Source organism: Nothobranchius furzeri, chromosome 7, assembly GCF_043380555.1.
Source record: "Nothobranchius furzeri strain GRZ-AD chromosome 7, NfurGRZ-RIMD1, whole genome shotgun sequence".
In the NCBI taxonomy this organism is placed as follows: domain Eukaryota; kingdom Metazoa; phylum Chordata; class Actinopteri; order Cyprinodontiformes; family Nothobranchiidae; genus Nothobranchius; species Nothobranchius furzeri.
This window is the reverse complement of record NC_091747.1, coordinates 45229143-45257040: the sequence shown is the minus strand read 5'-3', so window position 1 is coordinate 45257040 and position 27898 is coordinate 45229143. Positions and strand designations below refer to the sequence as shown.

Here is a 27898-nt window from a genome sequence, read left to right as displayed (position 1 = left end):
AACAGTTAGTGAAACAGAAAGGACATGATGAAGATGATGTTATCGTCCTTGTCTTTCATACGGATCAAAGATCACCCCAGCTTATGCTCACGTCACCAAGTAAACGTCCCATTTCTCACTAAGACCTGCTCTATCTGCTCTACCAGATTATCAGAAGCATCACTGTAGTTGTAGTTTTGCCTCCATCTTCCTGCCCTCCTTGGTCTCTTGTTTATCTTCTACCACCTCTCACCATCCATCTCAGGTGGGATCTTGTTTGCTCCGATGGCCTCTTGTGTTCCAGGCTTACATCGTTTAGTGAACGTTAGAATATCATGTACTAATATATATGCATGTGTGTGTGTGTGTGTGTGTGTGTGTGTGTGTGTGTGATGCTAAGCCAGACTGCCTGCTCCATCAGATGAAAGGAAATCCTCTCAGGACCCAAATAAAATAGAAGATTTAGAAACCAGACACAGAAGCCCAGGTGAAACGTCCACATCAGCATCTCCAGTTCTACCAGCTCTAAAAACACACTTCTTAAATAATAAAACAATAAACTCAGCCAACGGATGAAGACGTCCTGGTGCCAGACACTACCTAAGACATCACCAGTTCAGCTGACTTGATAAAACACTTGGTGACTAAAACAAACATCTGGTGACCTGGTAAAAAAAACAGTCCTGGTGCAACAAGCTACCTGAGACAAACGTTTCCAGTCAACCAGTTCAATAAAGAAAGAAAGAAAGAAATTATCTTCACTGCACTGAAAAAAAAAGCTATCTCTAGTCTGAGTCCGAGTCGTCCCATCTTGGTCTCTTCGGTGGGATGTACGGGAAGCGCTCTCCAGTCCTCTTCTGGCTGGATCCAAGGACCGAGGTAGAAGGAGTGGGTTCTTCTACCTCCTGGACCTCTTCAGCGCTCCCGTGGGCAGGCCTGGGATCTTCTGGAAGCTCTCCCGGCGGGGCCGGAGGAGCTACAGCCAGCCAGAAGTCTGGTGGTGGAAGCTGCTGGTCTTCATCGCTATCCAGAACTGAGCTACCATAACCAGAGTCCTCACTAGAAGCCATAACAACATCTAAAGCTGACCAATCTGAGCTAATGTCAATCTCCGACTCCTCATCGCTACTCAGACCCTCAAAAGCAAACTCTGCCTCTACTGGAGGAGCCTGACCATGACCCACAAACACCACATCATCATCGGGAATGTGAAGGGCTGGGTACCTACCTTCATCTTCATCGAGAATCCGGATGACCTCAGGGGCCCCTGCAGTCACGGGACGCTCCACGATGAAGATGCCTGTGAGGACAAAACAACACACATTGAATCCACTTGTGTCATAAAACAGTTATGAAAAAGCTACAATGACTTGTTTACAATACAAGAGATGTGTGTCTGCATCTGCATGTGTGCACAAGACACACTTTACTAATCTGGTTGTTTTTGGGGTTTAACAGGTTAAAACAGAGTTCTGCTTTTACTGAAAGTTTCCATTTTTAATTTATGTGATTGTTTATTCTTTATGTTTCATGTTTATAGCTGATGTATTTCTAAAAAGATGTAATGTTTTACAGCTTGTAGACACAACACTGCTCAAATAAAGTTGTTTTAAAATGGGCTCTATAAAAATAAACAGAAGACTCATTAAACTGGTGAAAAGTGTTTTAAATATATTCAAACGGACAGAAATGCATTTATAAACCTGAGAACCAACTCAGAGAAAACATCAAACTTTCTACTTGGATAAAACAGATGAAGTCCTTAAAGATCAAAGGTCTCTAGTTCACTCAGATTTATGGAAACAACTCATGTTCACCGATGCTAACAGGCTGAAGCTAAAGCTAGCTGTACGTTCTAGCATGTTCTACGTCATGACGTTTCATACCTGGTTCGTCCGTTGCTATGGTCACGAAAACAACATGTTTATGTTTGAATCATTCTTCTTTAGAATCGTACATGTCATTTTATTAGTTTTAAAATTTTCGATGTAAAATTGAACTAAATGGGTTTGCTGAAACCAAATAGGTGGTTTTCTTTTAACGGTTCTCTCTAGTCTGATATCGTCATCCCACCGACCTGCTGGGACCCTCAAAATGCTGAGGCTGTGTGATGAGGTTGAGTCACAGGTCGGTGCTAATGTGAGAAACCTTTTGTCTCTATCCCGCTAAAAGAACCACATATTCAGCTTTTATTTTGCTTGCCCAGCTGACAAAAACCAACAGGCGCTCCTCACGCTCACTCTCACCTCACTGCTGTCCATCCTCTTTTATATCAATAATACAAAAGAAACCGACATGTCAGAACAAAACTAGTAAAAACATTTGATGTTCAAACTGTTCCAGGGGGATTTGAGCCTCACTTGTCCACAGAAAACATGTTTCACCTCCATAAAACACCAAATCTCGTCTCGTCTTCTTCCGCCTATCCGTGTCCGGGTCGCGAGGGCAGCATCCCAACTAGGGAGCTCCACACCGTCCTCTCTCCGGCCACCTCCACCAGCTCCTCCGGCAGGACCCCAAGGCGTTCCTGGGCCAGTTCGGATATGTACTTTCTCCAACGTGTCCTGGGTCGTCCAGGGGGCCTCCTGCCAGCAGGACATGCCCAAAACACCTCACCAGGGAGGCGTTCAGGAGGCCTTCTAACAAGATGCCCAAAACACCTCAACTGACTCCTCGATATGGAGGAGCAGCGGCTCTACCCTATCCCTAAGGCTGACCCAGCCACCCCGCGGAGAAAACTCATTTCGGACGCTTGTATCCGCGATCGTGTCCTTTCGGTCCTTACACAAAGCTCATGACCACAAGGGAGGACTGGCCGGTAAACCGAGAGCCTTGCTCTCCGGCTCAGCTCCTTCTTCCCCACAACTGACCGGTTCAGCGGCCGCATCACTGCAGACGCTGCCCCAATCCGCCTGTCGATCTCGCACCCTCATCTCTGCTTTATGCGGACGATGTGGTCCTCGCAGCTTCATCAGGCTCCGACCTACAGCTCTTGCTGGGGAGGTTCGCAGCCGACTGTGAGGAGGCTGGGATGAGGATCAGCACCTCCAAGTCTGACCATGGTTCTCGATCGGAAAAGAGCGTTTGTCAACTCCAGGTCGGTGGAGAGGCCCTGCCTCAAGTGGAAGAGATCAAGTATCTCGGGGTCTTGTTCACGAGTAAAACACCAAATGTGATTTTAAACACACATTCGGTCTCTCAAATACACGAATTTAACATCATAATAATGTTTCAGTAGCTTGTCCTTTAGGAAACATGAAATAAGTCAGATGGAGAATTTAACTGATGTTAGCTTACCGTGCTCCTCCCGGAAGACAAACATCTCTCTGGTAGGTTGGTTCTCGGGTCTTCTTCAGCTAGCCACAAACTTCTTCAGCGATTTCTGCTCTGCAGAGGCTCTCCAAGCTCGTCCAAGGTCTACTTTTGAAACAAATCTCCAGAGGCTCTCTCGACCAAGTGCTGCTCTAGCTGCAAGTTCGAAAGAAAAGAAAGACTTTCGAAAATTCGACGAGCTTTTATAGACGAGCAACGTTCTAATTCTATGACGTATACACGCACATGCGTGCAACAGATTCCTAACCTGTCTCTTTGCAGCAGGTGCACCCGAGGGGTCTCTCAGCCCTCTGGTGGACAGAAGCTATTACTGCAGCTGTTTTGAACCGTCACTTAGCTAATTATGTAATAGCAGTGAGGATTTTAGTGCCTTTGTGCTTTTGTAATCTCCAGTTTGAATACATCAGATGTTTTGTATTCAAACAAAAACATGTTGTTTTTGTGACCATAGCAACGGATGAACCAGGTATGAAACTCATGACGTAGAACATGCTAGAACGTACAGCTAGCTTTAGCTTCGGCCTGTTAGCATCGGTGAACATGAGTTGTTTCCATAAATCTGAGTGAACTAGAGACCTTTGATCTTTAAGGACTTCATCTGTTTTATCCAAGTAGAAAGTTTGATGTGTTCTCTGAGTTGGTTCTCAGGTTTATAAATGCATTTCTGTCCGTTTGAATATATTTTAAACACTTTCACCAGTTTAATGAGTCTTCTGTTTATTTTTATAGAGCCCATTTTAAAACAACTTTATTTGAGCAGTGTTGTGTCTACAAGCTGTAAAACATGACATCTTTTTAGAAATACATCAGCTATAAACATGAAGCATAAATAATAAACAATCACATAAATTAAAAATGGAAACTTTTTCAGTAAAAGCAGAACTCGGTTATAACCTGTTAAACCCCAAAAACAACCAGATTAGTAAAGTGTGTCTTGTGCACACATGCAGATGCAGACACACATCTCTTGTATTGTAAACAAGTCATTGTAGCTTTTTCATAACTGTTTTATGACACAAGTGGATTTAATGTGTCTTGTTTTGTCCTCACAGGCATCTTCATCGTGGAGCGTCCCGTGACTGCAGGGGTCCCTGAGGTCATCCGGATTCTCGATGAAGATGAAGGTAGGTACCCAGCCCTTCACATTCCTGATGATGATGTGGTGTTTGTGGGTCATGGTCAGGCTCCTCCAGTAGAGGCAGAGTTTGCTTTTGAGGGTCTGAGTAGTGATGAGGAGTCGGAGACTGACATTAGCTCAGATTGGTCAGCTTTAGATGTTGTTATGGCTTCTAGTGAGGACTCTGGTTATGGTAGCTCAGTTCTGGATAGCGATGAAGACCAGCAGCTTCCACCACCAGACTTCTGGCTGGCGGTAGCTCCTCCGGCCCCGCCGGGAGAGCTTCCAGAAGATCCCAGGCCTGCCCACGGGAGCGCTGAAGAGGTCGAGGATGTAGAAGAACCCACTCCTTCTACCTCGGTCCTTGGATCCAGCCAGAAGAGGACTGGAGAGCGCTTCCCGTACATCCCACCGAAGAGACCAAGATGGGACGATTCGGACGACTCCGACTCGGACTAGAGATATCTTTTTCTTCCAGTGCAGCACCACTGATTATCATTTCTGTCTTTCTTTCTTGAACTGGTCGACTGGAAACGTTTGTCTCAGGTAGCTTGTTGCACCAGGACTGTTTTTTTACCAGGTCACCAGATGTTTGTTTTAGTCACCAAGTGTTTTATCAAGTCAGCTGAACTGGTGATGTCTTAGGTAGCGTCTGGCACCAGGACGTCTTCATCCGTTGGCTGAGTTTATTGTTTTATTATTTAAGAAGTGTGTTTTTAGAGCTGGTAGAACTGGAGATGCTGATGTGGACGTTTCACCTGGGCTTCTGTGTCTGGTTGCTAAATCTTCTATTTTATTTGGGTCCTGAGAGGATTTCCTTTCATCTGATGGAGCAGGCAGTCTGGCTTAGCATCACACACACACACACACACACACACACACACACACATGCATATATATTAGTACATGATATTCTAACGTTCACTAAAAGATGTAAGCCTGGAACACAAGAGGCCATCGGAGCAAACAAGATCCCACCTGAGATGGATGGTGAGAGGTGGTAGAAGATAAACAAGAGACCAAGGAGGGCAGGAAGATGGAGGCAAAACTACAACTACAGTGATGCTTCTGATAATCTGGTAGAGCAGATAGAGCAGGTCTTAGTGAGAAATGGGACGTTTACTTGGTGACGTGAGCATAAGCTGGGGTGATCTTTGATCCGTATGAAAGACAAGGACGATAACATCATCTTCATCATGTCCTTTCTGTTTCACTAACTGTTCTGTCACAAGAAACTGTTCTAAATAATCTGTAGAAAAGTTTGATTCCAGGTTTAGGAGGAGCTCTCCGTGTCTGTTTGTGTCTTCACGTCCTGCTGGACTGAGCTTCTCTGGGCTTTGTGGTCCTGCAGGAACCAGGAAGGAGCTGAACAGCAGAGCTCTGACACAGACGGAGCAAACAAAGGTTTTAGTGTTTAAATGTGCACGCGTTTAAAAATAACTCTTTACAAAAGTTAAACAATAAATAGTAAAATATTAAAGGCTAATAAAATATAGTCTAAACATGTAAATGATTCAAATTAACTTGAATATTTTAACAAGTTACTGTGCTGTTAAACTAAAGCAATAAAGACTCAGATTATTTACATTCAACATAACTTTAAGATTCACCGCAGAACAAAATTACGATGCGTTTGACCGCGACTGAAGAACGGATAAACATCGTAAAAGAACGAGAAGTTAACGAAAAGCATAAAAGTCAAAGGAGGCTCTAAATCTGTAAAACGTTTATAAAATACTAAAATTAATTTAATTAGAAATAATTTTTTATTTTGACGGTTTCTTTTTCCCTGCTTCAAGACAGAATTTATGTTCCAACATTAAATGCTGTGTTGATGCAGGTTTTGCTTTACCGTCTCCGGTCGCCCAAAGCAAAAGGCTCTGGTAACGGAACTCTCAGTAATGAGACGAGGTTCGATTCCCTGCAGGGCCCTGCTGCTTATGCCGACTGAGACTAACGCTGTTTCACTACACTTTACCATCTACATAAAGATAAACTAGGTTCAGTTATTCATTTTAAGGAATTTTGTCATAAATCATCATAAAAATCTAACTTCCTCTAAACAGTGAAGAGCTGTTTGTCATACGTCACTAAAAAGATGTCTTACAGGGCAGCTCATGCCGCTAGTACGTCGTGTTTAGCTGTATTTTAATCAACTTCCTATTCAATAATTACAGAAATTTGTGTTTATAGTTGAAGCAAAACGTCTGAACCTAAACCCTCCTGCTCACAATCAACAAGCTGCACACAATTAGCTCATTAAAGGTTATCTAGCTAAAATTGGCAACGTAAAATATCATCGTTGGCTTATTTGGTACGAAGCGGTTAGCTAACCTTTCACAATGCAAAAAAAAAAGACATTTCATAAACTTACCGGAGAAAATCCTTCCGAAACACCGAAAATGAACTGCGGTCAATGCAGCATCTGGAGTTGTTTGGAGCTCGATGAACCACGTGACTTCCGCATTCCATTCTTTCCGTAGACGTTTATTGGAGTGTCGCAACTCTCTTTCTACAGCTCTGGGCCAATCACAGCGCTCTATCTGCTTTGTGGACCAATCACAGCGCCCTAGCCGCTTTGTGGGCAAATCAGGGTCCTCTATTCGTCTGGTGGGCGGGATGATGCGACAGAGAGGAACAAGATGGCTTGTTTGAAACAGCGTTTACATCAACTTGTCCAAAGCAACTCTATAGTTTCTCTACATAAGGCGATCTTAGTTTAAAACTGGCATAAAAGATGTTGGACAAAAGTAAATCTTTAAACAATTATTTATAATCTGTATTCCTGTGTTCACCAACAACACTTTAAAACTGCAGCATGGCTTGACTACAGATTAAAGCTGTTCACAATAGTTCTATTATTGTAAATCAACCACTCTATAATCTCAGACATGAATCAACATGTCACATCATGTTTATTATATTTTTAAATGCAGATGCTACAATATTTAACAAAGATTTAACACATCCAAAGGCAAAAGAAAAGAGCATTTAACTAATACACGAGAAAAAGAAATTAGACTGATATGCATGACATGTTTTATATTCTTGTACTGTGTGAACATTCATGTTGTTGGTCCGCTTCGCTCTGGAACTCCACTGTGACGGACAAAAGGCAGAATGTAAAGTTCTGAATGGTTTCAGGTTATTAAGACATGCAGTTTTACCAGTTGTGTTCAGGTTTAGTTCAAAGGAACCCTGTTTTTAACACATGTAAGTATGTATGTATGAATGTATGTATGTATGTATGTATTTATTAACACCACAGTCCTGCTGTCTGGGAGGATTCCCGTCATTACAGACACACTGATAAGTGGGCTTGAGGAGTATAAGGAGAACTGTAAGCAATGACTGTACAGAAGCTAAATTCTGAAGTTGCAACCTTCTAGATCCAGTAGGCAAACACAGTAGAGCTAATTTAGTCTGAGAAAAACATAACAGTTACTAAAGATTGATCCAAAAATTAAAATTTTTGTGCATTTTTATCTTTTTTCTTTTGTGTCGAGGCAAAATCCACCCAGATGTTTGAAAATCAGGCAGAAATTTACAATACTTTTAATTTTCTGCCTGCAATGCAACTAGTTTTGTATTTCACATGAATATTGTCAGGAATAAAAGCACAGTAGCTGTGAGGTTAAGAGCTGTGAATGCTCAAAACCCAGATTTTCAATGTCCTAAAGAAAATAGCTACTTTATTCTGATAAGAAAAAAAAGAAACACAATCATATAGTGCAGATGAAGCAAAAAATTGTAAAAATACAATAAAATTCCAAAATATTTGGGTTGATTTTGCCTTTCCGATATTCCTATATATATATTTACAAGTCAACTTTACTAAAATATCAGTGATATTTAACAAAAATATGGCAATTTTTTACTATGTTGATGTACCCAACGCTCTTCATGTCATTTTTTGTGCCTCAATCCTAATTTTATTGACAAACTGCATCAATAACTTCTCTTTAAGCTCTTTAATCAGGATCGGTTTCAGGTCAGGCTGATCTTATGGATTCCAGATTGAGAAATGGGAGCAAATCTGAAAGATGACTTTAATCTCCAAATTGTAACGTTGGGTACAAAGTAGTTTCATGAGTAGATTTTCTTCTAAGCACATTGCCATATTAGGCACTTTGCAGGTCTTTGGCTTTCAGAACACTTTCACAGGGAAAACCCTTAAGAGCACTACCGGCTGTAAGAGCGGCATCGCCTCTGAGCTCGTTTACGTGCATTTAGTGTGTGAGAAGTAGCCTTTAACCCAGGGGTGCATGTACCAGAAGAGAGGGGTTATTCTGCACATCAGAGAGATAAAGGAAGTAGCAAAGAGACGTGTGCAATGCTTCTATTGTTCACAGTTACAAACAGAAATAAATAAGTCGGCTGAATGAGTATTAACAGTGCATGATGGATGAAATATTGAATTCCTAAAACGGTGACGGAATTGAAGGCTTTTAAAGGAGACAGAGAGAAATCATTTAGAGTACAATTCAGTGTGAATCATTAAAAACGGGCGTTGGGAGTGCAAATGAGGCATGAATTAATAGAACGTCCATCTGAAACGTTAGCTGCTGTAGGTAAAACAAATCTGTTCTCAATAGTGGCAAAGCAGAGACGTTTCAGGATATCTTAAGGCGTGCTAGCCCTTTAAGACGGGGACCTTGTGGATCTTACACCACTCCGTGGGGTTGCTGGGGTCCGCCGTGAAGCTTCCAATCCTCCAATCAGAGGCACCTTCAGTTTCTCCATCAAACTGGGAAATTTTACCGAGGCTCAAAGCTCAGCATCTGTCCTGTTTTGTCTCCCCAGCTGGGTCTTCTGCTCCTGATCTAGCAGCTTTGTGACCCTACTTGCTGCCCCCCCCTCCCCCCCTCTTTCTCCACCTTTGTGGTCCTCAGCCCGAGGCCCTTCAGTCTGGGCCAGCTGCCATCGTGACCCGTCTTCACTGTGTGCTCTCAGAGGCGAGTGCTTGGACCCGATGTCGGTTAATGGCGTCCTCCAGGAACCCCGCCACCCTCTCACTGTCATCCTATAAGAAAAAAATAATCAAATTCAGCTTTGAAGGTCAATTAAATAGAAACATGCTGTGTTTGGTGCTTAGGTCAAAATAAAAGACAAATTAAGATTTTACCTCATTTATGAAGGCGTAATGAACAAGTTCACCAGCAAGGTCTTTTGGTGTGTCCGCTGAAAGTTCCCCATAAAATGTTTTTAGTGCATAATAAAATTAACTGACATTTGATCTTTTTACATTTCTGAATCAGACAGAAAGTTTAATTCTAACCAGATTGATGGGCTAACAGCTAGTCACAGCACACAGGCTATTAAATAAATCTTTGCATGACTGAACTTTCCTTACACATCTGCTGGAATAAACATGTGGCATTAAAGTACTAAAAACAGCTTTCATGTGAACACTTCAAAAATATTTGTTGTGGTTCGTCATAGAGCTTGTTTTCACCTTCGCTGACATGTTTTGGCATCCACTGCTGCCTTCATCAGAGCAACCGCTGATGATGGTGGCGTCACTTTTGTTTATCTGCGGTCGTCTTCTCTGTCGATCACCATGTCCCACGTGTGGTCCAGCGTGTACACTACTTCATCCTCTGCTGCCCGCAGATAAACAGAAGTGACGCCACAAATATCGGCGGTTGCTCTGACGAAGGCGGCGGTGGACGCCAAATCATGTCAGTGAAGGCAAAAACAAGCTCTATTTGCTCTGTGTGTGATGAAGAACCATAAAAAACCCAATTGAATAAAAAACACAGAATGAAAGTAACACAGATTCTCAAAAATTTGTTTGGACTGAAGTTAGTTTTGAAGACAAAAGCGGTCTACTTTAATGTTTGGACTAGCCGTTGGGTCATCAATCTGGTCAGAACTGATCTTTTTATTAACAGATGAAGAGCTATTTTATCTTTACCCAACAAGATATTATTGTTTAAAAATTGCCACAGAACGTCATAACCAATTGCTTTTTCCATTTTGACAGATTAATAATTTGTTTGAGCAAATTTCAGTCCCTTTAAAAACAAAATAAAAACTAATAAATAATAAACAATAAATAAATAAAATACAATGGAGAGCTCTTTTAAATAAAAAAGATTGTTCTGATGCACCGATTCTGGGTTTGGAGGGCCGATACCGATTTCTGATTCTTGTTTAATTCTTACTTAGAAAATCAAATTAACTCGACGTTCCACATGTCCCTCTTACAGATTACATTGATTAATGGTCTGATTTTCTTACTGCTGTTTGACAATGGTGTCCTCACAAAAAAAATCACAAAAAGTATACCTTATGTTTCAGATTAGTCGATTATGAAGCTAATCCTGCTAAATTTTGGCTAATTCTGATCTAATTTACCAAAATAATAAAATGTTTTTTTTGTATTTAGATGCTAACTAAACGGATTAGTGAGAAAGCAAAGCTTAAACTCTGTCTAAAAATGCAAAAACATAACTAAACAATACTGCAAATTTGTGTTTTTTTTATATTGATTATTTTACTTGCTTTTATGTGGGAGCATCAAACACACAGCTGAAAAAACTTACTAAGAAATGTACTTTTTGTAAACTTGCGGCTTCATGAAGGCACTAATCAAATTTAGCTTTCACGTTCACAGGCTGAACCTACTTGGAAGGATGTCACAGCTAAGCTGCTTGTGAAGTTTGTCATCCATCTTCAGGAACAATGAGAGCTGGGAGGAAAATAAGACCAACGGTCAAGTAAAGTGATTTCTATTCATCCATCAGAACTAAACCTCAGAGGGTCGCTGTAGCTCAACATCATTTGTCACAGAGGAGACCAGATGAACAGCTTTGGGCCAAAACTGGGAGACAGTACCTGGAGGACAATGTGACTCACATGAGTTTTGGTTCCATCTTCATTCGACTCCAAACTACAGTGCATCTGAACGACCTGCAACACACCGATGAGAACAGTCAACAGATGCATGCTTGCAGCAGAAATGCTGCACCAAAGTACCAATGAGCACTGCTGATTTTGCAAATGCAAACAAGTAAAGTTTAAAATTTAGGCTGACCCCTACTTTCCACCGGAGCCGTCAGCAGCACGTTACTGCAGCAGCACGTCTTGCTCGCGTAAGCTGCTGCTTGGCCCTTCCCACGAGACGTGAAGCAGCAGGGGAGCAGCTGTCACCGACAGAGCACGAAGTCACACGAGTGACTTCATCAGTAAACACAACAACAAGCAGGAGAAAATTACAACATGGTTTGTGTTTTATGTTCTGTCCGTTTTATAATCGCCAATACGGACCTGAAAAACAAAGGAGACCGCTAGCTAGGTGATAACTTCTCACGGGGCCGCACAGTTAGTAACTTTTTAAAAGTAAAGCAACCGGAAGGCAGTACGTTTCTTTATTCTGAAAATCTCGGGAGCTTCGCTCCATTTCCGCGTCCGATTTCCTGTCTTTCCTTCCCCAAAAATGTCGAACTTGACCCGTTTCAGAGGCGTTGCGCGTAGAAAATAGAACCGGCGCGTAACGGCCGCGACATGCTGCTCCTGAGACGCGGCCGACTCGCGCTGCTGACGGCTCCGGTGGAAAAGGTTCTGTTGACCACAGCGGTTCCCATCAGCAGCTATGACGTGCTGCTGCAGTAACGTGCTGCTGACGACTCTGGTGGAAAGCTGGGGTGAGTCTTTATCCTTCCTGCAATAATGAGCAGTGTCATTTGTTGTTCTTTGAAGACTGAGAGTCTAACCTTTCTTGTCTCTGTCTCCTGAGGTTCAGGAGTCGGTGTCTTCACAGTCTCAACCTGCTCCTGAGACAAGGACAGAGCTCGAGGGACGGGATGAGGCCGGGACGAGGCGAAGTTCATCAGCGGGTAAATCCCGTTTCTGAGGAGAAGGGACGTCACGCTGGGAAACTACCGATATGAAATGGACCACAGGACTGCAGCTGAAACTTACTTGACATCCTCCAGAAATTTGTCAAGTTCCAAAGGAGAAACATGGGAATACCTGGAAGACAGCGGGACAACGAGGAGAAAACAGGGAGCGTTGAGCCTCATCTGATGGGCACAAACAGCTAAACTCACAAAGATGTGATTAGATTTTTACTTGAGCTGAACTCCTGGCCTGTTGTCGTGTTTGATCTCTGCCATGACGGCGTTGGGGTCGAAAGACTTGGTTTTCTCTTCCACGCAGTTCTCTGGAAGCAAGTCTGGAGATCAAACACACATTCAGCACAAAAGAAATCAGCAAATTATCCGAAAAAGCTGGGGAAAATAAAATCCACTTAAGTTTAAGGTCTAGAATGTATTCGCTCTGCTGTGGCGAGCAGACGGAGATGTCGTGTGGAGATGTTGGCAGCTCGGCCGGCGTTCGGAGGTGGGAACTCACACTGGTTGTTGATGAGGCAGTGGGCGGCGAGCAGTTTGAGGGAGTGGACCTCGAATAAGACTCTGTGGAACAGGAGGTCGTGCGCTGTAGGACGGTGCTTGGGGTCGTGGCGTAAACAGGACTGTGTGAACTCCTGTAGAGAGCAAATACAGCATATGTCAGTGGGACAGTTTGTCTTTTTGTCTCTGCTTCCTGTAACTTCAATCTCACCCTCATGAGAGGGTCTTCCAGAGATTGGCCCGCATTGACAATGGCCTCTTTGGACACTGCGATGTCTCCATTGGCCTGGATTTCCAGCACCGCCATCTGTGGGTAAAAAAAAAAATCTTTAACACACAAATTCACACTCAGACAGATGGACATCTCAGGCGAATCGTCTTCTCTCACCTCTAGAGCGCAGATGCCAAAAGAGAAGATGTCTATAGAGTAGTCATCTTCACCAGCTGGGGAGGAAACCAGAATCACATCATTAAAAAAAAAAAATCCTTTGAACCAGAAGTGTAATTATAGTTATGAGATGTTGATGGATTCTGTCTCATTAAATATTTGATTATTTATTTACCAAAAACTTTGGGCCCCAAACTTGGTGTTTCATGACCCAAAGTGGGACCCTGGCCCTTACATTGGGAAGCTCTGTGTCAGACAATGCAGCTTTACGAACTTAAGCGGCCATATTTAGGATTTTGTTTGTGGTTCATACCTAAGTCTTTTAATCTAGTTAGACAATTAATGATGTCCATCTGGTCTGTCTAACCATTTGAGGTGATTTTATTTTACAAGCAAATAATTAATCTGAAACCCTGGGGTTTGCATTACTCAGTCTTTTCCTAATTCTCCTGTCGTAACCTTTAACCTTTAACCTGCCAACTTGGTCTTGAAGCGTCTGAACTGCCGAGTCTCTGAACTTACTGGGATGGACCAAACAGGCTTGAAAAGTGCATTTAAACCCTTTGATGCATAATGGTCACTACAGAGGACAGGTACTCAAAATTGTTATTTATTTATTTTGTCTATTAAGCACAGCTGGTGAAGACTTTATTGCACGTGAGCCCCTCCATTTGGACTTCAGTAAGTCAAGCCAACATATTTCATGTTCAGAATGCACGCTGTCTCCTGAGGTGGACATGTAATAAATTATTTGTAAATTATTATATGTTATACAAAATATTTGTTGAAATTTGTTTCATTCACACCTAAAGATGAATGAAAAAAATAGTTTAAAAAAATCATGGTTGAGGATTTCATAATTCATGCATCAAAGGGTTAAACTTCTGTAGATTTCAGAGATCACCGCTGATGTCTTGACTGAGCATTATTGCGTAAACACACACACGTATGCTCCAGAAAAGCAAACTCATGCCTTTAACAAGATGCTCACACTTATAAATATTACCTTATTATAAAACGTGCACTGTATTATTATATAACCTTTATTGTCCCAAATGAATTAAAATATGCAAAAACAAAGATTTTTACAGCGGTTTTCTTGGTGTTTTTTTTTAACAAGCATTCTTATTGATGCAGTGAGGGTGTCATTTGTTTTTCCACGATTTTCTGTCTGGTTTAGAATGTGTTAAAAAAATACCACATATCGCTGCATTTCCATGGTTGCATTTACTTTATTTTAAGACCCTGTAATGACCAACTGGCTTTTTCTGTCCTGTCCCATTATGTAATATTTACATGCATCATATCATAGGTTGTCTGAGCTGCTCTTGGCAGCGAGTCCTGCCGCATTATAAGTGACAACTGGTGTTTTTCTTAGTGCAACTTAAATATAATCTTATTAACCTGAATATAAAGGAGCATCAGGGAATGTGTTTGCAGAAAAACAACAATTAGAGAGAAAATTGGCAGAAGCTGAAGCACAATCTTTGTAAACAACCTACTGAGGGCAACTTGGCAAAGCCTAACCCGTTCCCCGTTTATATGAAATAAAAATGGACTCTTTATTTTCCCCTAGGCTATTTATTAATGGTACAGTCTAATTCTAACAACTGGACCATGATTAAAATATTGTTTCTTGACACTTAGCCTTTACCGTATGGCATCATAATACAACCTTTATTTTACTCTATTTTACACTTTGATTTTAGCAATTTAAGTATAAAATCTTGGATCCATCCCTCCCTCCCTCCCTCCCTCTTTTCTGAACCCGCTTATTCATTTTCAGAACCCGCTTTGTCCATGTAGGGTCGCGGGGGGGCTGGTGCCCATCTCCAGCGGTCAACGGGCGATCAGGCAGGGTACACCCTGGACAGAGAGCCAGTCCATCGCAGGGCAACACAGAGACACACAGGACAAACAATCTTGCACACACACACACACACACACACACACACACACACACACACACACACACACACACACCTAAGGACAATTTAGACAGACCAATTAACCTAACAGTCAAGTTTTTGGACTGTGGGAGGAAGCCGGAGTACCCGGAGAGAACCCACGCATGCACATGGAGAACATGCAGACTCCATGCAGAAAGATCCCAGGCCGGGAAGAGAACCCAGGACCTTCTCGCTGCAAGGCAACAGCTCTAACCACTGCACCACTGCGCCACTGCGCAGCCTGCAGAAGAAAGCCCCTCACCTCCATATTCTGGAGCAAAAAAGTGAAGGTTCCTCTGCTCGTCCCGGTGTTGCCGTCCTTTATTGTGGACGCTTGCGTCTGGGAACACTGATTAGAGAAAGCACAAAGAGCATTCAACACATCGATAGAGAAAAAACAAATGTGCCAAATAAAATTATAAATCCATCTCACCATTAACAAACAGCCGGTGCCACACTAGAGAAAGAAAATACAAAACCGAGATGTTACTTGTGATTTTGAACCTGTAACCATGAGAGTAATTACAGAACTGAACTAGCTGTAGTATTAGAGAAAGCCCTGATGGGGGCAGACCTGAGCCAATCTTGATGAGGCCATTGTGCTGGATGAAGATCGTGTCACAGGTCAGGTTGCCATGGATTATTGGCGGGTCACAGGAGTGCAGATAACTGCCGGTAAACAACAAAACATCCTATTTTAAGATTCCTTTCATTGCCAGATCTCCTCTGAGGGAATCTGTCCGTACCTGAGCGCCGACAGAATCTGGGTGCACCATCTTTTCCAGGCCTGAAATAAAAAAGTAACAAGAACTTTATGATACAATGAAATGACGGAACTCAACGAAGAAGAAATAATGAATGAGTTTCATTTTCACGTTACATAAAAAGACATATGTCTGCGCAGACTGAGCCACCAGCGTGTTACGTAATCTCTAATCCTGCAGGAAATATGGAGCTTCCACTGAGCAAACTCTAAAATACTCACCTTCACATTCATGGTCTTGTGGTTCTTCTTAGTCTTCTTCAGGAACTGCTTCAGGCTGCCTGACGACATGTATTCAGTGATGAAGATGACCTGTGTGCCACACATGGGTCAAAACAAGCCGTTACCTCAGAATTCTGAGTATGAAATAAAAGAACAGGAAAAACAAGCATTCCTACCCGAGCCTGGGTCTCTTTCATGTCTAACCAGTACTTGTGGAACTTGACGATGTTGGGGTGTTCGACCTGCATCAAGTTCTCAAACATCTCCTTGATCTTCTCCTACAAAACAGGTAAAAGTGGTACAAATTCCCAACAAACATTACAGAATAAAAGGTCTGCAAAGCATTTATTTATAAAACAATCAGGATAATTTATGGTTAAATATAATTATTTCTAATTACTTTTTGCAAGAAAAAAAGTACTATGAGGTAATACTTTACAATAAGGGTCCTTTTCTTAATGTTAGTGCAATACTATGCATTAATAAACTATTTAATAAAGTATTAAGAACTACTTAACCATAACATGTAATACAGCTTTGTCTTAACCTCAATTTCTATTGAAAGTTAACAATGACAGTAACATTAATAAAGGGACCCTTTGTTTATTAATGCTTAATAACACACTAAGTAATGTTAATAAAGAGACCCTCATTGTAAAGTGTTACCTATTTTGAAACTTAAAAATGTATTTCATGTTAATGAAATACAAAATTACAAATACATTACAATATTTTGTGGAAATGTCAAATTAGCTTTCTTGTCATCTTAGAATTAAAAGTCATAAAAAAGAACGTATCCTCCAACTCTGAAAAGTAAAGCTAGAGTAGAAGTGCATTATCTCTCACGGCCACCAGGGGGCAACTCTTGATTTGTCATTTAAAAAAATGTGTAAGCCTGAAACTCAAGAATAAGATTTCCTCTAGTCTTTATTGGAGAGCATCAGCTAAGCAGATATAAAGAAGATTAATATAATTAAAGTGCTAACTTACATTAGGAATAAGAGATCTGACAAGTGGAAGTTTTTCTATTTCATCATAAGTTTCACGTTAACCAAAACTAATATTAAAAATCCTCTAATTTATATAGAAAGCCCTTATTGTCCACCCTTTATTGAAAATTTAGGGCAGAATTATTCATAATGTGTCTTGATTAAGCACATTTAACAGCTTTAAATAAAACTATTTTCTACATGTTTTGACAACCAGACAGCTAATGCTAAAGACACCTAGGGCTACGCTAAGCTACAGGTGTTCCAGTACCTCCTGTGCTTTGAAGACCTTCTTGTCGGAGAAGAGCACTTCATTCCACACCACCTCCACCCCTTCCTCAGTGTCCATGGCCAGAGACGCACTCTCCACTCCTGGAACATTACCTTGACTGACCTGCAGGGGGCAGAGAAACAGAGATGTAGCGCTTAGCATCATGCTAGTATTACAATTTAGGACACAATTATTGTCAGTATAAAGAAAAATGTACATTTATGTGTTTTTTCCAAAGTAAAATATAAACCATTATTAAAATTATTAAAAATTATATTAAAGCATGGTACTTGTTTAGTATTAAAGGGATACTAAGCAATTTGCTTGCTTTTAGCACACCCTAGTGTCCGTTTGTAGAAGCAAAACTATTGCCTCACTGTGCTTTCGTCTTCTTAATACTTTAATCTAACAGCTGAAACGTCTCCAAGCATTCCTAAGTGTCTAGATGAGCGATTCATCACTACATTAAACAAATCAGCTGTGTTCGTGATCTAAAACATGCAGGAAACATGCTGGAGCCAGACAGCGGCTCAATTTTTCTAAGTCCCAACAGACCGGACCGGACTGGCAACTATGATGTTGCAATATCCTGGCCACAGGGGGCGATGGGGGATGGGAGGCCTCTCATTAACTCTGTGAAGGGTAATTTTAGCACATACTGGCTCAAGAAAATGATTTAAAAATATGAAAAAGTTGTTAATTGTCCCTTTAAACTATATTTAATATAGTTTAGTTTTTTTAAATATTAGAGGAAATTAAATAAAACATTTTCTAAAATGACAAGTTTAACGTTTTCCTGTTTTACACACTACACTTCTGTGTCTCTAGACTGAGACATGTATTGTGTTTGCAAAAATAAACACTGTTAGATGGTATTTTCTAGTCTCTTACTGTGACAAATCTGACTAATTTCTGCATTGTGGAAACATAACATTGTTCTACTACTGAAAAAAGCTCATATGGCTTCATTCTTGGGTGAAGAAAAAAGTGAGGACAGTGAAAAACTGTCAGATCAAATTTAGGTTTTTATCACATGTGGACAGATGGGAGATATCAAATGCCACTGGGCTGCAGAACAGTGAAGAGAGGCGAGGGAATGAGCAGCAGCCTTTGTAAAGAAGGGAAAAAAGTATTAGCAGGTGGCCGTCATGGAGGGAGAAGGAAAGGGATCGTGAACGAGGGATTTGGAGCGATAGAGGAGGTGGCACCAAGAACTGCAAAGGAACAGAGTGAAGAGAATAGAAGGGTCTGTAATCTGGTAGACGGCCCGTGGCACTGTCGCAGCTAAAAGCTAAAAGACGAGCCATCACAGGAAATGACCGTCTCAGCTCGGTAGGCCTGATATAACCTCCTGCTCTAATGAAACAGCAGTGGTGCAATGAGTCAAGAGGTTGGAGATGCAATAATCCTCTATGCTGTTTTTCTGCTGAGAATCAGGAAGTGTTGCTTCCAGAACAGAACCGAGGAACTACCTTACTGTGACTCATCCTTGAGTGATTATGGCTTAGGGTAAAGGTTGGTTTATGCTTGACGCGTCCGCGAGGTTCGCGTGGCGGAATTGCGTCATTTTAACAATCACGCCCCTCCACCGCGCCTACGCACGGCTCAATTTCCGCACCGCGCACCTAGGAAATTTTCTAACCACGCAGACGGTCGGACGCAGAAAAACATGGCGGACTGGCAAGAACTAGTATGGCAGAGGTTCGTAAATACAGACATTTGTATGATTCAGCTCTCAGAGATCACCGTGATCAACATGTTGTTAATAATTCTTGGAGAGAAATAGCTCGCACTGTCGGAAAAGACGAGGACGCTGTTAAAAAATGCTGGAATGCCATGTTGTAAACAACAGTAATTTTTACTTCTACTATGGTGTAGTGTTGGATGCATGCCGTAGAGCTCCATGCTGCCCCCTACAGTTTGGGAGAATATTGGCTCACCGCAGAGACAAGGCGCATGAACCATAAACGCTGCAAGTTGTGAAGCGCGTTCCATCCGCGAGCCGCATCACCAAGCGGAACGTAAATGTGTCAAGCGTAAACCAAGCTTTAGGGTTAGGGTTAGCTGGATGCGTCAGCAGGAGGAAAACTGTTTTATAAACCATGTTTGAGACTGATCAGATGCCTCCATGATCCCAAATGTGATTGACGTAAGTCCAGGCTAACAAAACTCCTGTAAGGGAAAGAGGTTTTTACACCTCAGTAGGGTTCAACCCTGGTCCTTGATGACCACTATCCAGCATGTGTGTGAACCCAAGCCACACCGTTTTTCGGCTGTCCTTGACAAATCCTTCATCGGAAACAGAATCGTGATAAAAAAAAAAATCGGTGAACATGAAAGTGCTCAACAGCTTACTGAGCACTCATGATTTGGCTTCTGTCAGTCTTCAAGCAGAGTCAGAAAACCTACGACTCCCACCTGCACTCCCTGGGTCTATAGGCTCCCTATAGACCCAGGGAGTGACGTGAAAAACTTATGATGAGTGTACAAAGCGAGTGGCGTAAGCAACATTAATAACAGTAGAAGCTACACGCAGGAACTCCTTTTGGAGTTTGGTTAGGAGTCTAATAAAAGAATTGTTAACACTGGTGCTCTTTTCTTTTTCGTGTTCTGGGTAGCTGTCGACTTTCAGTGATGAATGTTTTTTGGCGTGTACGGTTGTGGCATAAGAGTGTCCTGCTAGAGGATGACGTGCATCTTTTGTACGTTCGTTCTGTGTAATCCGTCAAATCCAATTGCTTGTTCTTATCTAAACACAGCGTTTTAGCTGGCTGAAATTTGTCCGCTTAAAAGCTAAAAACAAATCTTTGCTATGCTTCGTTTACTTAATTAAGAACCAAGCAATGGAATATGATGTTGTGCGGTTTTGCTCACTTAAATATTAGCGGAGCAGGCTTGGGACACGAATGGGCATTGTAACAGTATAAAAGACTGGTTCTTCACACTTTTAGCTTAATTTGACCAAGCTCCTTAACCAAGAAGAAAAATGTGTTCAGGAACATTAAAGGGATACTATGCACCTTGTTTGTATTTTTGAATGCTTTTCTTGAGCCAGTATGTGCTAAAATTACCCTTTACAGAGCTAATGAACTGCCTTCTGTGGCCAGAATACCACAGATTATTCAGAGTGCCAGTCTGGACTGAAGGACTTAGAAAAAAATGAAGCTGACATACCTGGCAGTCTGCTTCCAGCAGGTTTCTTGCATGAACACAGCTAATTTGAATCGCTCCTATAGACACTAATGAAGGCTGAGGAGACATTTCAGCAGTTAGATTAAAGTGTTAAAAGACGAACGCATAGCGAGGAGATTAGTTTAATTTTTTCTTCGACCACAGATAATAACGGACACTAGGGGGTGCTAAAAGCAAGCAAAACTGCCAAGTGTCTTCTCTCTGAGCCTACTAGAGTTCGCCTGGCCTGCTAGACACTCCCTCTGTCCATTACACCGAGGACGAGTCTGGATACTCAGAGGCAGAGGACTAGCCAGCTCAAAAATAACCAATTGCACATACATACATACATACTACATCGCTGTACTTTTACTATAGTCAAAGATGGCGTTTGGTGACAGCACAAACATTATTCTTTAGAAGAAAGGCTTTTAGCTCTTCTTCTTGTTGTGGTTTTGAAGACATGTCCAAGTCATTTTGAAAAGAGGAAAGAGATGCAATGAATTCCGCTTCAGACACCATCTTGGGTGTTTATGAGAAACTGAGCGTGTGTGACGTACTCTGCTCAGCGCTGATCGGCTCGGTTAGAATTCTCAGGGGGTGGGGTTATGCAGCGTTACCAGGCCCTTTGCTTGCCATAAGGAAGCATTGGCATGGCTGGCCAGGCTATACTAGAGTCTCCACAACAACAATGTATAAATAAATGGATGTGCATCAAGATGGCTGACACAGCTAATCATTGTAAGGAAACACAAAATTGGCAATAAGTTAGGTAATTTCTTCTGTCTGGGAATGCTAGGTCTTTGATTTAGTCTAATTTAGAAAACTTCATAACAACGTACAATTGAAGTGAGTAAATTTGGTAGAACACTTTATATGAGGACTCAAATGACACTCTTGTTTTATTAACACCATGTTTTTCATCTTTAGGTATTTAACATACATTTCTAACAGTAATCTCACATCATCAGTTATTATTTGGGCTTTGCCCTCTATCTCCATCTGGGTGATTTTTTCTTATGACATGAGATTCACTTGTGCAACTCTTCCTGGCTTCATCACCACTAACACAATGAAAACAAGCTTCTGCATTGCACAAGAATCAGATAACTAAACAATTAAAGCTAAATCTGTTATCGAGGCTTCTTTTCATGCATTGAAATATCTTCATGGCCTGCCAGCCGCAGCTGTTTAAATCATTTTTGACCATTTCGGTTTGTTTTTAGCTCAGTGTAGCTCTCTGTAGGGTTTCTTTACACACATTCTAGACAGCAAAGAAAAAATGACATATAATCTTTGTCCTCCCACTCATGGAGAGATGATAATCTGATTAGTGGTATTAAAGCGCTGGAACACAATGCTGACTTGTTGACAGCAGAGAGAAGTCCTTTGTAGCAATGAAGGAATTTTGTCCATTTCTTTATGGCGTCAACACTTTTGTGTGGATATTGTGAAAGACACTGTCCCTGCCATTGTGTCCCAGTGGGATATGCTGTTTGGTCGTGGTATTGTGACATTCACAAACAGCACCAACGATGCAGGGCTCTGATTGGCTGTTGGGGAGGGAGGTGGGCTCAGGGTTGGGTGGAGGGTGAGGATTTAGAAATCATGTGTTCATGTCAACACAAATACGTCTATTCTGAGGTTTGTTGAATCTACATCTCTTCTGGATAAAACTGGAACCCGAAGGCTGTCCCACAAGCCTCTCATTATGTCCCAACATTATTTATTCCCATGCAATTCTTGCTGACATGCTCTCAGCTTGATTTGACAAGCTCGATTCATCGCCTGGAGGGAAAATACCATTTAAAGTATCATGTAAAACAGTGGAAATGTCAAATATACCCTACTGTATAATCTGGCAGAGGTGAGCCTGCCATATACAGGCACCACTGGTCCCTCCGAACACCACCAGCAGGCAAGGTAGGTTATGTGTCTTGCCCAAGGACACAGCGACAGACTGAGCGGGACTCGAACCTGCAACCTTCTGGTTACAGGACGAGCACCATCACCTCAAGACTAAAGGTGACAGATCATTTGCTGCTGTGGCCCCCAGACTCTGGACCTCTCTCCTCCTGAGCCTGAGCTCAGTGGACTCAGTGGTCTCCTTTAAAAAGCAGCTGAAAACTCACCTGTTCAAGATGGATTTTGCATGACATTCATCACCACCCTCTCCTTTTTCTACTTTTCTACCAATTCCACCTGTCACACTGCGGGCGCAAGAGGATTGGACCCAAAACGCAGAACACCACATCTCAAGGCTGGAGAGGTTGTATAAATAAAGAATCCTTTTATTTAGGGTAAGAAATAAAAAGCAAAAACTGCAGGACTCTAAGCTAAAGTTCTAAAGTTCCAAAAGTCAAAAACAAAAGCTCACTCATGAGCCAGAATCTATAGTTACTAGAGGGGGACAAAAACAACGCTGACAAAAGACAATGAACCGACAAACACTGGAGACACAGACAGGGTTATATACACAGGGCTGGGGTGATAGGAGACGAGGAGCAGGTGTGTGGGGAATTGGGTACAGGTGAAAATAATAACAGAGAGGAGGAGCAGAACGGAGCAGGGGAGGAAACCAGACCTAACTGGGGAAGGGAACACACCCACACACACACTAAAGGAGAATAAGGAACTGAAATAATAAACCTATAGAAACTACAGTGGGGAGACTAAGAGAACATGAGGAAAACCTGGAGGGGGCTAGGGACCAAAGGGGCACAGAACACGCTAACACCTTTCTCAAAGTTCATGGACTTCCCTCTTTCCTAGTCATGTTCTCTTTCCCTTTCCTTACATTTTTAATGACATTTTAACCATTTTTTTTAGCATTTAAAAAAGATTTTATTTTAATAAAAAATGTTTGTTCTTGTGAAGCGTCTCATGATTTTTATCTTGAGAGGCGCGATATAAAAGATTGTTTTCTTTCTTTCTTTAAATTGGACACAATAGGAATTTGTGGCAGGTTAATTAACTTGATTTACAACTACTGACTTTTTATTTTTTTCTCAATTTGAATTTACAAACTACAAATATGATTAATAGAAGTCAAGTCTGTACTTGTGCTCGTCTCTGCCTGCAATGACTGAAACAAGATCCCGTCTCAGACTGTAAATCAGAGAGAGAATGTGTGTGTGTGTGTGTGTGTGTGTGTGTGTGTGCACTCACATAAAGAGAATTGATGGCATTTTCATGAGGGTCTGATAAAATGTGTGTAGAAGTAAATTGGGTTGTGAACAGCTATAATGTTTGCATCAGTGAATAAGTCAAGATCGGTTTCCCGTTCAGCTGGTTTCAGGATTAGATTACCCCTAAAAAATTATTCCATTTCCTCAACATTTTCTAACCCTAACCTTTTATGAGAGCCCAGTGTAACGTCCAGCAATGGTCAGTTTTTAGGTACAGTTTGACCATTCAACATCTATTCAACATCTGGTCAAAAAAGAGACACGAGACTGCATGTGTTCCCCTTAAATCAGCCTGCCTCCATCCCACCAGCTGGAGCTCAGAGCCTGCAGCTCTGAACAGATAACGAAATGTCAACAATAACGGTTTCTCCTCAAGGTCCAATCTTTCAGGTCTTCATGCCTCCATATAAGGAACACTCCAGCTCGGATCAGTTGCTAAATCAAGAATGATTTCCTAAATCAATATGAACTTCTACAACTTATAAGCTAGATAATTATTAAATAAGCCTTTGTTTATTGCTACTTCTAATAATTCTGATATAATTAAATGTTTCATTAATCTGTGCTCAATGATTGAAGTTTGAAATGAATGTTATGTTATGAATACAGTGATTGAAATATGTTTCAGCATGTTGATATGACAAGGTCATCACCACTTGCACTCACACAAGAACAAAATAAGGTTAAGTTAAACTCTGACACATAAATAGTATTTTACCCCAGTCAGAGCCTCCGTATCAAAGAAGGCGTGTTTCTGAGTTTCTTGGTAACATTTCTCAAACCTGTCAACCTTTGGTTGGCTACACAAATCATAACACGAGAACATCAAAACTGGATCACTCTCGGGTGATCTCTCAGTTCTTGAGAAAGCTTCAGACTGGCCACCTGAAGCAAAACCCTCTTTAACATTAAAGCTTTTGACACGTCAAAATCTTTTTGTACCAGCGAAGCTGATACAACAGTTCCTGCAGAACAAGCTGATATTGTTTAGACTCCTTGAGAGTCCGTGACCTGAAGATAACTCTAAGACGGGTTTAGTGGGGCCGCAGCTTCTTCTACAGACCTCGGTGCCTGGAAGTCCGAGGACTTCGACATTCCAGATCTATCACTAGGGTCTCCGAGAACGGGTGAAGTAGACATAACAGATTGCATCTGATGTGTTTTGATAACAACCACCTTCATAGCTTTAAGCAAACCAAATTGTTTTACATCCAAAACTCAGCTCTCCTAGATAAAGAAGTTCTGACTAACGCCGCATTCACACATAGGTTTCATACATCACATCTAGTTTCATCCATCACAGTAAATGTTAGTTAACTTGTCATGCTTTAGTTGTTAGTAAAATAAATTCTTACTTTTATAAACCTGACTTTTCTGGATCAAAACGAAGTGTGTACAATCCCTTAAGAAAGAAAGAATCCTAGATCTTCTGATAAACACAGTAAAGACCAAGCAGAGCTGAGATTCTATATTTAGATAGAGTATCACAGCTTACTGGTCATAAGTAGAGGTAATACATTTATTGGGCTCTTAAAGCACTCAATTTCCTAAACCCTACACCAGGTCACTGAACATAAACATACAATAAAATCATCAGAGCACATAAAATAGCACATCAAAATAGGGGTTAAAAGACAGTAAAAGTCACATAAAAGCTAAACGATAAAAGGGATTCTTCAAGCGACTTTTAAAAACTTGCAGTGATGGTGACTGTTTTACAGCCAGCAGTAAACCATTCCAACGTGTAGCAGCCAGAACCAACAACCCAATCACCTCTGCTACGACGCCTAACACGCGCATGGGGCAGTCAACAGACCCTGGTCCGCCGAACGAAGAGACCGAGATGGGACAGACATCATCTGATGCAACTGTTTCTGTATTCATAACAGAGTTTTTAAACTACAGAATATGATTTATTTTACAACATGACTACTTAAAGTAACATAAGTTCCTTTAGATTTGTTTTCTAAAAAAAATGTTATTTTTTATTTGAACTTAACTCATTAACTGCCATTGACGACTAAAGATGTCGTCTGCATTTTTTTTACTATGTGGGCATCGGCACGAGCCCCGGCACCGTGAGAACAAACACCCCAGCTCTAAAGCCGATCTTCATCTGCGTACGTCACACGTCACGTGATCAGGAGGCAGAAAATTCTTGTGTTAGGAGATAGTTTTGGGCCGCAGCTGTAAAAAAGTGAGGCACGAACCGGAAAAGCTTCTGCAGACCACAATTCTACAACGGATTATGAAAGAACGGATAACGCTCAAAACGTGCGAGCAAACGTAAGAGGCGAGGCTACTTTTTGTTTGGTAGTTTTGGCGTTGACATCATCCTAGCGCGCAACATTCCGTGACTCTTAAAAAAACAGTAAAAACGCTGAAAAGCGCTGGCAGCGAACGGCTTTTCTGGTCGGGAAACGGCTGGCAGTGAATGAGTTAATAGGCATATACATGTATCTGTTCCATTTGATAATTTTGGGAAGTCCAGTCCTTCAGAAAACAACATTTAAAGGTGTTACACTCATTTAATCAATACATTTGCAGTGGTCTCTAAGTGATCTTTAAACATCTAGTCACAACTATTACAGCTACAAAACAGCAAAAAAACAAAGTAAATAACAAAGTCACAATTACTTAATAATCTTCAGGGTTTGCTAAAATAGTAGCTTTTACTTTACAACATAATTACCACATATTTTAAGCGTTTTCACGGGTAATTCTTTGTACAGGTGTATATATTTGTTTAGCAGGAATCAAAAGGAAGAGAGGGTTAAGTCGCAGCTCCTTCTGTCTGGCATCTCAAACACAAAACTGTGGGTTCAACCTTTACCACAACAAAGAGCTTTGTTTCAGACACTAAGTATTCTTCTTCCCACACCTCATACCTCCATGATGAGCTGATTCGCTGCACCGTATTAATCTTTAATAACTACATCAGGAGCAGCGACGGCTACGCCGGAGTAATATCACTGTGCAGTGCAGGAGAACTGTATTTAAATTAGCAGAGGATTTTCCGTTCTGCTGCTTTGTGCTCTCGCCTGCAGTGATTTCTGTGGCATCAAAGACGAGGGGGATCAAAGAGACGGACTGAAATGTTGTGACAAATGCGGGGGGGCAGAGTCTGCAGGTTGTGAAAACACTGGGAAAAGATGGGAAAAGTCATTCTTGTTTTGGTTAAAGCATCCTGTTTGTTATTAGAAACCAGAATAGTTTATTTCCGGTCATTATGAACAGATTATGATTGAACAACCAAATCAAAGAGAAAAAGAATGTTTATAAACTGAAATCTGAACCAAAGAAATTTAAAAATCTAGAAAGGCATGAGTCTGTATTCCCCATGGAAACATGAGCGCCTCGGGGCAACGCTGGCACCAGCTGTAAAATCGTAGAGAAAGTCAAAAATCACCAATTTCACTCATTGTTAGGGGCGTCCTCAACTCCAAACCACAATAAAACGATCACAGACAAAATTAAGTGATTAGTGACGTGAACTTTGTGAAAAAACCTGAAAAATACCTTCATGGGAAAATCACAATTTCAAATTGAGGGTGCAAAAACTGACCGGTGGGAAACTCGAATCAGTGGGTTTTGATTTATATCTTCTTCAAATGTGCTGCTTTGTTGTGCTGTTGAATTAAGTATTTACACACACCGAATTTGGGATGAAAGTAGGAATGTGCGATATATCGGCATCAGTATTGGTATTGGCCGATGTTTGTCATTTTTTAACATGTCTGATGAGTAAAAATGATGTGTGACTTAGTCATGTGACAGTGATGGTAATCATCTCAGAAGCATAAATGTGTGTATTGTGTAGGTATTAACGTAACTACACACACACACACACACACACACACACACACACACACACACACACACACACACACACACACACACACACACACACATTTATTTATTCATATATCAGATTCGGCCCTAAAAAATTCACATTAGTGCATCCCTAGAAGAAAGTCCCACAAACTCACCTGAGCATAACCAATGTGTATTAATTAATTATAACAAGAGAAGAAAATGAAATTATTCTGGTTTTGAGGGCTGATACAGATTTCTAATTATTTTACAGCTCAGGCCTTCCAATTTTGAGTTTGGTCAACATTGATTAATTTAAATTAGGAATGCACAATAAATCTGCATCGATATCAGCCGA

The 27898-nt window shown here is 41.3% G+C and overlaps 2 protein-coding genes across 3 annotated transcripts in view; one reads left to right on the top strand and one right to left on the bottom strand.

The window, feature by feature from the left end:
• The first annotated feature begins 3520 nt into the window (after positions 1-3520).
• On the top strand, positions 3521-5031 carry LOC139070709 (uncharacterized). Its single transcript, XM_070553435.1, has 3 exons — positions 3521-3525; positions 3588-3778; positions 4365-5031. The coding sequence occupies exons 1-3, from the start codon at positions 3521-3523 to the stop codon at positions 4886-4888; spliced, it is 720 nt and encodes a 239-aa protein (XP_070409536.1). The 3' UTR covers positions 4889-5031.
• Positions 5032-9253: 4222 nt separating this feature from the next.
• nrbp2b (nuclear receptor binding protein 2b) overlaps positions 9254-27898 on the bottom strand; it is a 58290-nt gene continuing 39645 nt past the window's right edge. The window contains exons 2-18 of one of the 2 annotated variants that reach the window (XM_015954770.3): positions 17369-17491; positions 16285-16386; positions 16109-16198; positions 15870-15910; positions 15698-15792; positions 15557-15580; positions 15386-15472; positions 13175-13230; positions 12998-13093; positions 12788-12920; positions 12506-12608; positions 12356-12406; positions 12148-12283; positions 11270-11344; positions 11060-11123; positions 9555-9610; positions 9254-9452 (exon numbers count right to left, since the gene is read on the bottom strand). In XM_015954770.3, coding sequence (XP_015810256.1) covers positions 9366-9452; positions 9555-9610; positions 11060-11123; positions 11270-11344; positions 12148-12283; positions 12356-12406; positions 12506-12608; positions 12788-12920; positions 12998-13093; positions 13175-13230; positions 15386-15472; positions 15557-15580; positions 15698-15792; positions 15870-15910; positions 16109-16198; positions 16285-16386; positions 17369-17491 — 1419 coding nt within the window. In that variant the 3' untranslated portion in view covers positions 9254-9365. The remainder of the gene's footprint in view (positions 9453-9554; positions 9611-11059; positions 11124-11269; positions 11345-12147; positions 12284-12355; positions 12407-12505; positions 12609-12787; positions 12921-12997; positions 13094-13174; positions 13231-15385; positions 15473-15556; positions 15581-15697; positions 15793-15869; positions 15911-16108; positions 16199-16284; positions 16387-17368; positions 17492-27898) is intronic. The other variant, XM_015954771.3, reaches the window with a different exon arrangement.

Coding starts and splice junctions, on each gene's coding strand:
- LOC139070709 (XM_070553435.1), top strand. Junction 3,779..4,364: donor CATAGCAACGGATGAACCAG/GTATGAAACTCA, acceptor TTGTCCTCACAG/GCATCTTCATCGTGGAGCGT.